The 15,138-nt window shown below is 42.0% G+C and overlaps 1 protein-coding gene across 6 annotated transcripts in view; it reads left to right on the top strand.

The window, feature by feature from the left end:
* Nucleotides 1-15,138, top strand: part of NRK (Nik related kinase) — a 109,378-nt gene that overhangs the window by 80,258 nt on the left and 13,982 nt on the right. For 5 of the 6 annotated variants that reach the window (XR_012044798.1, XM_072877264.1, XM_072877265.1 and 2 more), the window contains 8 exons: nucleotides 1,719-1,812; nucleotides 4,353-4,526; nucleotides 5,379-5,508; nucleotides 5,888-6,046; nucleotides 7,710-7,853; nucleotides 9,095-9,229; nucleotides 11,287-11,387; nucleotides 11,920-12,069. Coding sequence is in view for 5 of the 6 variants with exons in the window: in XM_072877264.1 (XP_072733365.1) it covers nucleotides 1,719-1,812; nucleotides 4,353-4,526; nucleotides 5,379-5,508; nucleotides 5,888-6,046; nucleotides 7,710-7,853; nucleotides 9,095-9,229; nucleotides 11,287-11,387; nucleotides 11,920-12,069 (1,087 nt within the window). In the remaining variant the exon portion in view is untranslated. Of the gene's footprint in view, nucleotides 1-1,718; nucleotides 1,813-4,352; nucleotides 4,527-5,378; nucleotides 5,509-5,887; nucleotides 6,047-7,709; nucleotides 7,854-9,094; nucleotides 9,230-11,286; nucleotides 11,388-11,919; nucleotides 12,070-13,040; nucleotides 14,791-15,138 lie in introns of those variants that run through there. The other variant, XM_072877266.1, reaches the window with a different exon arrangement.

Below are 15,138 nucleotides of genomic sequence, written 5' to 3'. Positions count from 1 at the left end.
CATTTCTGAGGAAGCCAGGACTAAGGGCAGCTGTCTTTCACCAATAAAACAACTTTTTTTTGTTGTTTTTCTTTTCAGTGAGATGAGCCAGAATTCTTCCTCACACACACCAGGTTTTTGTTTTAAGGAAAGGATGTCAGTGTATGTGATCCAGCATCTTACCTGCTTGTATAGCCTATCTTTTCCATTGATGCGAATTTCCCCTACTCTGCTGAGTGCTTTCTCCTCCAATGCCTGCAGCATTCGCAATCCCCCTAAAACACTGAGTTTCTTGGGACTCATTTTGTATAGTTCAGTTTCCTCTCTCTGCTCTTTATATGCTGCTCCCTACCAAAATTTGAACAAGGTGGGTGCAGGTGTGTGCTTGGCTAGGAATTACTTTCTCCCCCTAGTAAGTGGGAGGTTGACATCATTTAAGATCAGCTGCTGCTTTCTTTGCTGATAAGAAAGGTCCTTGCACTCGCCATTGATCCTACTCCATATCTTGCCATTCCTTCTAAGTTTGGTATGCAAATATTTACCCCTCCCATAGAGAGGGGGGGGGATGATGACCCCAAACCAGAAAATAAACAACAAAAAAACCCACAAAAACTTCTGCTCCTTCACAACCACCTTAAGTCAGTAGCTCTCTCACCAAGCCTTCCTTGTTATCGCATTGGGCAACATTTAAAAGAAAAAAACCAACCCTACGCTCTCCTACCAGCTGTGGCATAGCACTGTAGAGCCCTTCACACCAGCATCCTGAATCCAGTCAGTTTTATAATTACTGGAAAGGAGGCAGAAATGTAATAGGCTTAAATGGATTGCAGTCATAAATAAATTAGTATAAATAAATAAGTGGAATAAACAAATAATGTGGGGTGGAAATGCATAGAAATGGGGCCAGAGCCTCGCTGACACAAGTTTGAGGCAGTTCCACTTGGGTGAAAAAGTTTAAAATGCAAAGATACCACTGGTTGCATAGGAAGCAGTAGCTGGGGTATATCACGACAGATGCTTGCCTTGTTCTTACTGTTTCTTTAGGTATCTGCTTTTGGTCACTGTTGAAGACAGGATACTGGGCTAGGTGGGCTTTTGGCCCCAGCCAGTCCAGCAGCTCTTACGTTCTTTTGTCTCTATGTGCACTGGGCAACATTTTCTTTGTTTCTTTGTATGTAGGGTGAGGATGTCCATGTTTCAGGGACTGATTCACAGTATGAAATGCCAGTGTAGCCTGTCCCAGTGGGCACTGTAGAGCGGTCCCTGATACCAGCATATAGCGGAGCAGCGGCTCTCCCCCTTGCAAGTGCAGCTGATGCTCTTTCTCTGGAGAGCAGGGTGGCTCATAATTGTACCCCACAGGGTAGCGTACGAGGGGAGACAGGAGAAGTTTTGAAGTAGGCACTTCTCAAATGACAGCTTGAGGGACCAGCTCTCACTTGCCTGAGCTATGCAGTGGCTGAAAAATGATGGGTGAAATGCAGGGAGATGAAGGGATGCCCTCCGTCAAGGTGGGGAGAGCTTCTTGCTGTGCGTGAGTGGTCCTCAGGATCGAGTCTGTTCAGGCACATCCACAGACTAATCAGCTTGCTTTTGTACAAGAACCTTTAAGTGTAACTAGTGAATGTTAATTATGCTCACTTTTGAACGTGTATATGTGGGGGTTTTTTTCTTTTTGTTTTTTGGGCTCTTTTTTTTCCCTGAAGTAGTTCTGTTCATTAATTGGAGTTTGTTACCAGGCAACTGCTAAGCAGCAGAGTGGCAGATTTCTCAAGGACGAGAGTACCAGATGGAATTGAACTGAAACCCCAAAGCACCGTCGCAGAACAGAAGGTAATTTGGCCATTTGTAAGGGGGTGGGTGCAGTGGGGGGGGAGTCAGATCATTAATGTGCATGATAAACGCTGTATCCATTTCTTCTCGGCAGCATTTTCACTCTGAAGTCCTGCTCTGTCATTGCAAATTATAGCTATAAGCCTTGAAGAAATGTGTAGTTTCAGGTTTTGAGCTTCCTATAAAAATGCTTACATTTAGGTACAAAATTGCACTTCTTTATTTGTCCTTGTTACTGACCTAGTAGTAGTTTCTGATGTCAATGTGTTTCTTGAAGGCACTGGGCAGGTTGCAAAAAGTGATACTGTTGATTATTGTTGGTGTGCTGTTGGATTATTATGTGGTTGGATTTTTTAAAATCTTGACCTTTTTTATTCCAATTTAAAGATAACTACCTCTTACTACTTAAAACATTACCAGAAGAGGGGAAAAACACTTCATCTCTCCCTACGGGCTTAGCAAAAATACATGTCTTCTCATATGTCATGTTGTGGTTCCTTCCCAGCTGCAGTTTCTAGTAGAGACTTCAAGTCATGTGGATTTTCCCCTGTGATAAATATTAGTGCAGAAAGGATGAAGACAGACAAAGCAGAATGATGTTCTTTGTGGTCAAAATAAAAAAAAATTACAGTAATAAGACTTGCACTCGGCATCAGAGCACTCCTCACATATTACTGAGTGTACTCTCATTTCACAGATAGGGAAAATAAATTGCTGTGAAACTGGTGTTTTTCCCAGAGCTGCTTGCATGAGCTGTGGCAGGGCTAGGAAGAAAAAGGAGTTTTCTTTAACTCTGGTGTGATTTCTAAGCTTCAGACCAGAGTGGCATCCTTCCTGACTGGGGAAGGAGTCCCACTTTGCCTTCATCTCACCATCCTCGAGGAGAAAAGACGCTGCTTCAGAGAAGTAATTATAAACAGGGCAAAACCAGTATTATTCTTGTGGCAAAACAAGCCCAGAGCTTTCCCTTTCTCCCGATATCTGGGTATTGGAAATACGCTGCTTGAGGGAAAGGGAAAGGATGGGGTCTTTGAGGCCCAGACTGAGGATGAGGGAGGATGGAAAAGGGTGGAGGTCGCATTTTCTGGTGGGTTTGGGGAGGACAATGCAGGAAGGAGAACAAACAGATGACTGCCACCTCCCCTTACAAATCTCTCTGATGCCTTCCAGTCTTCTCCCTCCCTCTCATGGAAAATCCTATCCATTCCTCCCATCTCTGTTTCACCAACCACAGCCATCATGACTCTCCATGACTGTCCAACATCCCTTTCCCCGGCCCATCAGCATGAAGTGGTTTGAAGTGGTTAGGGTGTACCAAACGGCCCACATGATTCAAATGGGGGATTGGTTCAGTTCAGCTGAATCGGACTCAAAACTGAACAAAAAAGCCCCATACTGGCTTGATTCCCTAATCTCAAATACTGACATGTATGTTTTGGTTTGGCTCGGTTTGGTTTTTTTTATGTAAATTACAATTTAAAATACTTAGAGCATCAATTTGATTTCTAGTTAATTATTTGGCTTTTAAAAGGCAAATGTCTTTCATTTAGAATTATCTACTTTGGTTTTTTTTTCCCCTATTTTGGCCAGCGTTCAAAAAAGCTGATCTGATTTCAGTAGGTTGTTTATCAAAGTCAGCACAGTGTACAGACTTGCCTTGAATTCAACAGGCCAGAAGCTGCTTGGGTTTGGTGGTGCTTTTTGCTTTGGTGTAATTCAGGAGGAATTTTCTAGTGTAGCACTTGGCTCCTGTCACACTCTACGTTCCAGTGCCGATGGCGTTCAGGTACCCTGACCGATCACAGCCGGGGTAGATCCCTCTGCACTGTCCTGCCCATCTGGGACACTGCTTGCTTTACACATCCCATCTTTCTTCCTCTCAAAGCTTCTAGCTGTGTATTCCTGGACACCAACCTCTGACTCTGTGTTTTGTGCTGTTGGGGAGAGGGCTTGTGTTGTGCCTCACACCTTACATGGCTTGCAAGTATTTCCTTGAAGCGGGTGGAACCCTGTAAGGACGTCTGCAGTACCAAACATCATTGTACTGGAAATGCTGATAATGGATCCTACTGAATGTCTTCATTCTAGAATAAGGTTTCCTAATTCCGTAAACGGAAAGTAGCAATGAAATGAACAGTAAGGGGCTCCAAACTAAATGCAGGTCCAGAACTGAGAAGTACCTACTTCTGACTGTGGTAGGCAGAGGTCAGATCTGTAACTTGGGACAAGTAATTTGATTCTGTCTCAAGTATCTCTGAGGATGAAGTTGCTTCTTTACCTGAGGTTGAGGTAACGTAGATGAGGACCATTGGTGGAGCACTTCAGGAGTGGAAGCCAGTGTTGATGTCTCAGGTGTTTGCCACACACTTTTGTATTTCATTTTTTATTTTAATCTTTCCATAGGGTTTGTCTTTACATTACGCATCAAGCAGAGTACCCCTCCCCATATGCTTATTATTTATTGTCCTGATTAACAGGAGTTGCATAGTGCATTGGAAGTATGCTAAATGTGGAGTTTAACTGTATGTTCTCATGTGCAGGATCAGATTTTAGGGAAACAAATTTCTAGCACCCAAGAAGGCCTCTGGAGTGTAAACAACCAGAACTATCTCCTGCCAGATCTCCTCCAGCAAAGCCAAATTTCAGACTCGTCTGTGAACCCACCAAAAGTGCCGCTGACTAGCCAGGAACCTCAGAACAAACCTCTGAATAAGGTGAGAGAGAAATTACAGATTGAATGAATTGTACCATCATTTTCTTCCAGCCCTTAGGAGCCTGAGATTGAGAGCCTTTTAGCTTCATCTGTCCTGTCTCTTTTTATGATGAGATTTTTCACCACATCCCTTCTTTTCTCTAAAAGCTTTATCTAGGGGATGGATAAGAAATCTTGAGCTCCCTAACAGATTTTATTTTTCCACTTCTTTGCCCCGATCTCTCTCTCTGCTCCATTTTCTTTCCTTCCTTTGTTTCTCCCCTTTTACACAAGCTGGAAGTGCTTGTACCCTCTGCTCCTTTACCTGTCATGTCAGCAACACAGCACTCTCGTCTGCCTCTGCTCATTGTCCCTGGCTTTCTTCCACCCAAGCGTCAGGTGGGAGTGCACAGGGGCCAGGGCGGCATGTCTCGGCAGCCCCAAAGGGACTCTAACACCGCTGTGAGCACGGGGGTCTCTTGGGGAGAAGTGTCACTGGAGGCAGGTAACGGCTCTGTCAGGGGTCACGTCCTAAACCGCCTTACTTGAGGCAACAGCGTCCTTCTTGCTGCAAAGAGATTTGAGCAATGCCCCGTTGCAGACAAGACAGCAGGGAGCGATCGACGTGCTCTTCTTCTGGGACTGGTTATTTCAGTGCAGTGCTGTGCGTAGCTGAGCATCCCGACACAGCTCCCTGCTCAGGCCTCCTCTTCTGTCACTGAATTTGTACCATGTATCTACTGCTTAAAGACTGTTCATCATGTCTAAGTATGCCGCAGGCCATTTCTTCTGAACCTCGGAGGCACCGCGTTGCTGTGTGCTGTCTGTCCTCCTAGCATCGTCTTCCTGAAGCAGCTCTTGTTTTTCATTGTAGACCCCGTGCACTGAAAGCACACCTTCAAAGAGCAGTACATCATCTACAACATCGTTTACTTCATTCATAGATCCTAGACTTCTGCCAATCACCCCTCCCACCAGTCCAGTAGGACCTTCCTGTAGTTCTCGTGAGTATGCTTTACCCTTCTCATAAAACGTCACTCCTGGTTTCTTTTTTTTTCGGGAGTGGGGAGGGCCTATTGCTTGGAAATGGAAACTGTCGGTAACATCTCCAGAAACTGAATCTCCGCATCACTATGAATTTTCATTGTACTGCTTCTGCCCTTCTTCCAGATGTGGCTTGCTCTCCTGCTGTGTTACCACAGTGCTAACTCAGGAATGCCTGAGGAATCTTCCAGGTGTATGGTTTTTTTCTCTGGCTATGTAATGCTCCCAGGGTGTTTTCTCACCCCTCTGGGGTTTCTTTCATTCTGCCATAAACAGGTCAAATGTGAGACGTAGCCAAATGCTCACGTTTTTAATGATTACATATGTCTTTCGTTCTAGCATCTAGTGCAAAACCTGAGCCTGTCAGGAGAGAAAATGCAAGGAAGGGCTCTGTTGTCAACGTCAACCCAACGAATATCCGCCCGCAGAGTGACAGTCCAGAAATTCGTAAATACAAGAAGAAATTCAACTCAGAAGTCCTTTGTGCTGCTTTGTGGGGTAAGCTCAGAAGTACTTGGGCATGTGTATGGAGGGAAGGCAGCAGCAGGAGAGGCTGGCAGTGTATGCCAGGCAGATTTCACAGTTGTATTGCACCTCTCCTGTCAGGAAGTCCTGGAGCGGATCACTGAGTAGATACCTGCGTCACTCGCATGACACTGCCTTCCTGGTAGAAGATGGCAAACAGATGACTTACAGTTGCAAAGGATTTTGTGCATCAGAATGAGAAAACGTTTTGATCGGGCACCAAATTGAAACTGTGCTCTTTGGAAGAGCCAAAAGTTGCAAATGTTTTAGTAACTTATGCGGCTCATGATACTTACTTTTGTCTTAGCTGCCTACGAGTACAGCTGATCACACTAAGCCCTGACCCAGTGGAAATAATCCACACCTGAAGCCTTCTGCTGTCATGTGTGTCAGGTATTCCAAGAATCTGAAGCAGGTCAGGCATCAGTCTTTCCAAAAGCTTGGGTTCCTTAGTTCCTGCTGTCAGTGCTTACTCAGAACCTCACTGGATCACCCTTTTTACAGGGTCAGCTTCACATGGTGTAAAACCAAGTTGAGTGTAGTCAGACCAGTTTTCAACAGCTATAGACCTTGTCCAAGTCTCACACTAGATAAGCTCTTGAGTTGTTTTAACCATCTTTCTACTTCAGAAGAACAGACATATTCTATGGGACTCACCCAGCTTTTTACTCCTCCTCATTTTTTTGAGTCTGGAATGGAAAATGAATGAAGTAGATGAAGCATTATCCAAAGGAAATGTAGATTTCCAGTTTACAGCTTCACAGATTTTGTGTAATGTATGTTTGTAGGAGTCCAAGATTTTAAATTAAGAAGAGAGCTGTGTGGCAAGGTCCGTAATTAAATGTGTGTTGAGGCTGAAGAGCACCAGGTATTCATCAGAGCATTGCCAGTAGCGGAGGTTGCTTGTTACAGCAGGATACCTCATGTCGTTTCTTTAGGACCTGCTGATTAGGAAACGTAGCTGTCATTCCAGCCGAACACAATTTTTGACATCCTCTGATGTCAGCAACCCACTGGAGCCTTCGCTTCCTTGGGAGCAGTTGGATTTCAGATGGATTCACTCCTTTAATTTGGCACTTGAAAGCATTCTTGCAAAACACAGACAGTTTTCAAACAAACACTCCACTTCCTTGTAACAGCAGCCCTTCTTCCCACAAGTTTCGTCCTCCTGTGATTTGAGTGTTGTATTTGGGGAAAGAGGGATTTTTTTAAGTTTTATTTTATTTTATTTTTAATGGGTGGAGACCCTTAGGTCATCTAGTTGCCTGTGTTGCCAGTGGAGTGGTGCTGGACTGGGACTTTTGCAGTGCTCACAGGCACTTTCCAAGGTCACCTGAGAAGTTTGGGTTCACAAAGCATTTTCATTTTTGTTTAAATCAATGTTGACTTCAGCAGAACTACTCATCCTTCAAGTTACATGGGCATATAAGTGTTCTGCTGGGTAAAAACTGTAATGGTGACATCTTTTTTTTTTTTTCTATTCATTTTTCTGGGAGGTCATCCGCAGAGCAACAGAGAAATTATCAGGTACCATTAAGTGAGACTAGATTAAGAATCAGTTCTCAAAACAATGAACACTTGGTGGCCTCTGAATCATGAGGTGATTTATGCAGTATTTTTTTCCGTGTATCAACAGGAGTAAATTTACTGGTGGGAACAGAGAATGGATTGTGGCTGCTGGACAGAAGTGGGCAAGGAAGAGTCTATTCACTGATTACAAGGAGACGATTCCAGCAAATGGATGTTCTGGAGGGACTCAATGTGCTAATTACTATATCAGGTTAGTTCAGTGTCTAAAAGTATCTGACCTGCATTGGGGTTGGAAGCAATTAAAAAGAAGAATTAGGTTATAAACTAGGTTGAGGAATTTCCTCTTACAGAAAATCACAGGACAGTTATTCTTGTTAATAGGAAAACTCTCTTGAATTTTTAGCATTTACATTGTCATTTCAGAGAGGCTTTGGGATATTTCATTACCTGGTTAACGTGTAAAATGGTTTGTGGGGAGTATGAAGTGTTTCATATCCTTAAAATGAACTGGTTCTCAGCAAGTTATAGTTTGTCAGTCTGTTTCTGTGATGGTTGAGCATCTATCTAAGTGCAATTCTAGTAAAGTATCATTAAATAACCTCTTGTGTTCAACAAGATGTATGAGCAGTAACACGAGAGTGATCTATACTGTGAAACCATCAGTAACATTAAATGGAGTAGCGTCTTCAACCTCTGCTGACAAACAGCTTGGACTCTGCCCTGCAAGGTACTGAGGCCCTTATTCCCCATGGATGAGAGTGGCCTCAGAGGATGCTTAGTACATAACAAGGTGAGAGATGTAGGTCCAGCAAGGAATGGCAGCTCCTTGTCTCCAATCCAGACTCACCATGGTAGGTGATGGTGAGAGCTGTTTGTCCCGTATTGCCAGGTCCAGGTTCTTATGTGACACAATCCTCTTTTAGACTAACCTGTGATCCCAGACTGCTGTTGACCGTATGTACTTACGAATTAAAGCAACAGGAAGACTGACTGAGATGAAAGGTGACAACGTAATTCTCACCTGGAAAGGCATCCAAAAGAAAATAGCTAATTGCAATGAAGATTAATTAGAACTAAATGAGTCACTTATTCAAAATGGCCACTGTAGGCCATACCTATGTTCCTTCCTTCACATCAAAGAGTAGATGCCAAACAGTGTGATTATTTCTGATAATACATGCATCCATAGAGACCTGTTCTTTGGCCCGAGGGAAGAGTTTTAGTTAGGTGTGAAAACCTTGCACGAAGCTTGAGTCACAAGGTAGGTGCACATGTGCCAAATGCCACAGGATTGCTCATGTTCCAGTTCCCTCCTGCACGTCACCATCACACAGGGCTTTTCTTTTGTGCTGCTGGACTCTTCTCTCACCTGGATGAGGCACAAGGACCTACTGTACTCAGGGCCACAAAACTCTGGCTTTTTGTAAGTGTGGGAGCCTTTGTACTTCAGTGAGTTAAAGCATTATGTCTCTCTTTTTTTCCAAATCCTAGGGAAGAAGAATAAGTTGAGGGTCTATTACTTATCATGGCTGAGAAATAAAATTTTGCGCAATGATCCAGAGGTGGAGAAGCGGCAAGGCTGGGTGTCTGTGGGTGACCTGGAAGGCTGCGTACACTACAAAGTCGGTGAGGACTTTTTGTTTTTTCCTTGAAGAGCTGCTTAATCATCCTTTTGCATCTCATAACACCAGAATTTTTCTTCAGCTCTGTTTCAGGATTGTATTGGGCTGAATATCTCCGAGTTCTTTCAAACCTCCTTCTTTTACAATGGCAGATGCTTTACTCCCTGTCATTCCAGGTAGCATCTCTTCTTGCAGCAGTTACCGGATGATGTTATGGCCATTCCCTGTGATGGCTGGAAGAAGGGAGCACCAGCCCTGGTCTGTTGCTCAGTCAGTGGTTTAGAAGTTCTGTAGTTACTTAACGTTTTAATTAGACATGTTTTCCACCTCCATGCTATTCAGCTTCCCTCCTGGCCCTGAGTAACTGCTAAGAAACTGGACTAGTAAAGTGCTAGTAAATCGTATTTGTAGGATGTCCATAGATAGATCAGATTGGATGTGCTACAGCTCATCCCTGTCTCTAGATCATAAAAGAGCTAAATATACCTTTGTTTAAACTTACACACTGGGAATGGTACCGTAGCAGTTGAAAAACCATCTTGCTTTTATTTGGCTTTCAGGCAGTTCATTCTTGAAGATGAACATCAGTATTGTGATAGTTTCTGTCATTTAAACTGTGTGAGGGGGTGTGATGTATAGCGCAAGTTTTGCTTTGGTGAAAGATGGCGCATGAAAGTGGCACTTTTTTCAAAGTCAAATAGAGAAATGATATAGAGGATTGCAGGAGATGGCGAGGTGGCTGGCTCTTGTAAATACTTTGCTTGACTTTTTTTTTGCTTTTATATCTCATGGCTTTAAAAGTGGCAAGGGTTAAATCCAAGAAAGAGTGTGAAACAGATGTACGTTGTTACTTTCCTTGTGATTATAGCTAAGCACCCACGTATTCCACTTCAGTTGCTCATCTTTGGGTTTGGTGTGTTATTTTTTTTTTTTTTAAAAAAAAGTTATCCTAAAATTAGGCAAACATTTGGTAGGAGCTTCTGTGTTTACATATGACAAGCCACTCTTACTTCTTTGACAAAACAGCTGGTCTTGTTTTTCTCTTGGTGAATCTTCTTGTATCTTGACCTTTGGTTTTACAGCCATTTGTCCAAGTAGAAGAGGAAAAGGATGTGCTGTTCTGCATTTTGGTAGAGTTTGGGTTGTTTTTTTTTTTCCTCTGCCTATGTGAGATTTTCCTGACCAGTGTCCATCCTTATCCACTCTTCATGCCTCTGCTATATGTTTTTCCAGTGTGAACTGCTCCTTTTGTAAGCAGCAAGGGCTGATCAGGCCCTCCTCCCACAGAAAACAAACCTTACTTCAGTAGCATAACACCTGCATCTATTAAAAATCCCTGCTAAGCAGACACTGAATATAAAATGAAGGGTGAATGCGTTGGGATGCAATACCCTAATGTTCTGTTTCCAAAGCAAATGCTTGTCTCTGGCAGAGCGAAAACACAATGTACAAAGAAGCCTGCATTTTCAATGCATGATTCTTCATTTATTCTCGATGGGCCAAACATGACCTTAATCAGCTTAGAGAAACGGCTCATCTCTTAAATGCTTACTCATCTCGGAAACGTGGGAGTCCTTCCCCCGCACTAGCACATGAGGATTTAACCCCACACACGAAAGTGAAATGAAAATTCATCCTGCAGGGTGTAACAGAATTGTTCAGCTGACAACCACCATTCCTCCACAAGTAGCTTATTCACAACCAGCAATGTTGGTGTGGGTTCACACTTAAAAAGTAAAGTAGGTTGGCTTAGCTGCAGGGTCAAGACCTTTTTTTCTGACTAAGGTAAGCTATATATGTATTTTTTTTCATAGATATATGAAAAGCAATATATAAATGTTAACAATCATCCGGCTTTACTGAGAATAAATCAGCTATAGGTTTTCAGTCAACGTATTGTCACTGGTGATATTAAACATTGATGTCCAGAATCCATTAGTCTCCCTTACTGGATAATGTCTACCTCTACAAGTAGTCCATTGAAATTATTTCATGTGATGAGATGGTCTTTGATTTAAGTGTCTGTCTGGTACCTAAGGAATTGTTCTTCTTGTATTACAGTAAAATATGAGAGAATCAAATTCCTTGTAATTGCTTTGAAAAACTCAGTGGAGGTTTATGCTTGGGCTCCAAAGCCTTATCACAAATTCATGGCTTTTAAGGTAAGTGAAACTTCACTTTGGTTCACATGTATCACTGTCTCTCTCTGTCCCTCATCTACTCTTTGCTTTTGCCTTTTGTTGCTTTGTATAACATTTATTTCTAGTTAAAGATAAAATGAGTATTCTTTTAAAGAAAATGTAGCTCATTTGACATATGTCGGAGATGGCAGGCATAAAACTGTCACAGTCATGATTCTGTTAGATGTGAATAACTTGTTTCAAAATGTACGTTTGAGTTCACAAAGTTGATGGTGATTTCCCTCAAAAGAGGAGGAAATTGAACATGAATGGTACTCAGCCTAATTTTTGCTTAGTCCGTTTCTAGAATTTGGATTTTTTTCAAAATGCAAGTGAATTATCTAGCTCTCCTTGCAGCTCAGTGGATCATGGATACTTAGCTCCTTAAACATAACTTCCTATTTAACAAAAATAGCTGTCTAACTTCTGAGTTTTGAAAATTCTTAAGATCATATATGTAGATCTGTAAACCAACAGCTTTATTGTGTTATATAGTGTATTTTTCTTTTTTCAGTCCTTTACATCACTTCATCACAAACCACTGTCAGTTGACCTGACCGTTGAAAATGGACAAAGATTAAAAGTCATATATGGCTCACTAGTAGGCTTTCACGCTATTGATGTGGACTCTGGATCTGTGTATGACCTGTACCTTCCAACGCACGTAAGATACTCCAAAAAATTATGTAAATGCCTTTGTTCTTTGGGCTGTATATTGATGATGATCACGTTAAGAGTTGTGCTGTGTTTCAACAGACAGGGTAAGAGAATAATTATTGTATGCCAGCTAATAGAAAACCACTTTTCACATACTTTTATAACACTGAAGTTCTGTTAAAAGGCTTTTATCACATTTAGAATATCAATTTTAATGGTTTAATGTCAGAAAGCCTGTTGTATGGACAGTACTATTTTTAATTGACTTATCCTGGTAATTTAGGACTTCTTAAGCAATCAAAGACACAATAATATCTACATGAATTTAGGTGACTCTTACAGTCTGCCACTGTGCTTTTCAATCTCGCTAACAAACTGATTAAATTATCAGTGAATTGAGCTGAAATTTGGCCTGGATTACAAAGACTGTTGCAACATACTTTAACCTTGATCCACTGCAAGCATGTTACCCTTGCACCAATGAGTACCTGTAGCTAGAGGAGCCAGGTATACATGTGCACCCATGAGTAATCCCCATTTCTGCACCATGGAGCAAAGTTGCATTTGTTTCACATGATTACAGATCCAGGCTCTGTGTGCCAAGTGTGATTTGCCTTTCAGTCATGACTTTGCAGAAACCCAACTGCCAGACTAAGTAAATTTGCTGATCTTACCGTTCAGTTGCCCATGAAATCAGTCCTTAAATTCAAAAGAATTTTTACATTTCCTCAGGATTTTCTCCTTAGATTGTAAAGAAGTTGGCATGAAGCTGTTGATTTCAGGTTGATGTGTACATGTTGCGTTCTGCATCTGTTCATTGAGGTGATGGTGATCACTAAACTCCTGCTTAAACTCGGATAACAGCAGAGTAATTCCCCTGCAGAAGTGACTGACTAGCATGGGGCTGTCCAATATGAAGTCTGTGCTATGGTTTTAATCTTACTTTTTGTTTGTTTGCTTATTTTTTCGCTGTTCTAGAGAGTTCTTTTCAAAGCTGTGAGTCCCAAAAGCCAGAGAAACTTGGGGGCTTAGGTCCAGAAAACTAGCAGGTTCCCACGGCTCCAGTCTGATGGGAGGCTCCTGGCAAGGAAACTTCTGTGCACACCTGAAAACCTCCCTGAAGTCAACAGAGCTCCACAGGGGCAGAGGGCTAGCTCATCCGGGTGCCACGGCCTCCTTGTATCCAAAGGCAATGTGTCCCAAAGTTACGCTCAGGAGGTCTGGAGAAATCTCATCCCAGATCTGCGTGTTGCAGCCTGTGCCTTGAGCCCTTTTATGTTTTAACTTCTTTTTCTCCACTCTCAGCCCCACGTTTTCAAACCAAATGAAAACCCATGCCTCCCATGCAAGCCACTTGATCACTCTGCTGCCCTGACAAGTGGCAGCCTTCAAATTCTGTCAGACCTGTGTTTCTGATGGACACAATGTTCGAGGATGGCTGTTAAGTTTATAAACTTCCCTTAATTAAAAAGTAACATTTCTAGCTGTTCAGAACAAGCTGTTGAATCACCTGCTAAAAGCTTGTACTGTTTATTTCTGTGTTGTTGGTTTTTTTATAAGGGACTTAATATATGTTTTATTAGAGAATTTATTCAGTCTGACAATTAGTAGCTTTCTTAACTATGCAACTATGAAAAATTCACATCAGTTTATAAATCTAAGCATGGTGCCTGCATACCATCCCTGGAAGCTGGTCGCTAAGCAAGGTGAATAATGACTTGTCGAAAAGATTATTAGAATAATTGCCCAAGATAAGAAAGGCAAAGAAAAAAGTGAACCTTCTTAGAGGCTTTATTTTTTCAACAGGCTGCAAATATAATTATGTACCTGATGAGAGAGATTTCCCAGGTGACTGTCCTGAATATGTGGGGCACCTTTAAAGACTGACTCCATTTGTGTGTGCTCTTCAACCAAAAGTTAGCATGTACTAAAAATATATTTTCCCTTTAGAGTCTTAGACCTGAAATAAATCTGCTGCTACAGTGGCTTTATCCGTTTCGGTATTTTGTTATCTTAAAGAGCATCTGCTAGAATTGGATAATTCTCTCAAGGAGCTTTGTGGTGGCAACAGACCAGACTTAACAGGCTGACTTTAGATACTCTTGCTTTCTGGTAGCCTCTTTTCGTGGTTCCCCACCTCTTTCTTCATCTCTTACCTGCTTCGATCGCTCATGCGAGTACCAAGGCAACGCATTAAAATTGCTCTGCGACTCTGGATACCCGTTCTAGTGTTACGGATAGTTGTTGCGGAGGCACGGAGTCAAGTGGTTGGCCTGAGTGTATTCAGTTTGGCAAGTACAGCTTCAGTGCTTCTTTTACTGTTCATTGTGCCCTTACGGTGTGCATAAATGTATGTGCTTGAAGAAAAAAAGATCTGTGTGTTGCTGGTTTGTGAAAATGATGTAGAAACTCCAGTCATATGCTTCCTATAAAAATACTGACTGTAGTGGTTTAATTTACTATTTAACACCCTGTTTTGAGTAGTGCTTTAAACAAGGAAATGCTTTGTTACTGTTTTCTAAGGCTGTCCTCTTTTTCTTTCAAAAACGCTTTCATAAAACCCCACCTTCATGGTTGTATACTTGGACTTTTTTTTCACTTGGGGCATGTTGGCTTCTGGGAGAGATTCTAGTGCATTGAACAGCTGTTAAAATAATTTGTGTGAGTGAAATGCACTGTTCCCGTGGCATGCAGAAAATGTATGCTGAACAGCATTTAAATGGGGAACTATTTTTAGTGAAGAATATGGGAAGGGAAGGACAGAGTGGCTTGTATTTGAAAGCTCCAGGTAACTTTTCAACTTGCTGTAAATATTGTTAAATTTACAGGGTTTAGCTTGTCAGTGGGGATAGGGAAATATCATGGAAAGTGAAAGCACTGATTTCCTGGAATGTGGAAGCTTTTGTCCTTCCTCCATCTTCTGAAATAATTGTGAATTCAAATTTATTTCACCTTTCTTCTATTTATATAATGCAAGTGTTTTGTGAGTGGGTAAGTAAATATTACTGTGTCTCAGTGGCTCCATGGCTTCTTGAAACCAATTAATCCTGGTAAATATAAAGTGAAATATTGAACA

Source organism: Ciconia boyciana, chromosome 12, assembly GCF_034638445.1.
Source record: "Ciconia boyciana chromosome 12, ASM3463844v1, whole genome shotgun sequence".
Classification (NCBI taxonomy): Eukaryota; Metazoa; Chordata; class Aves; order Ciconiiformes; family Ciconiidae; genus Ciconia; species Ciconia boyciana.
This window is presented reverse-complemented; position numbering and strand designations above follow the sequence as displayed.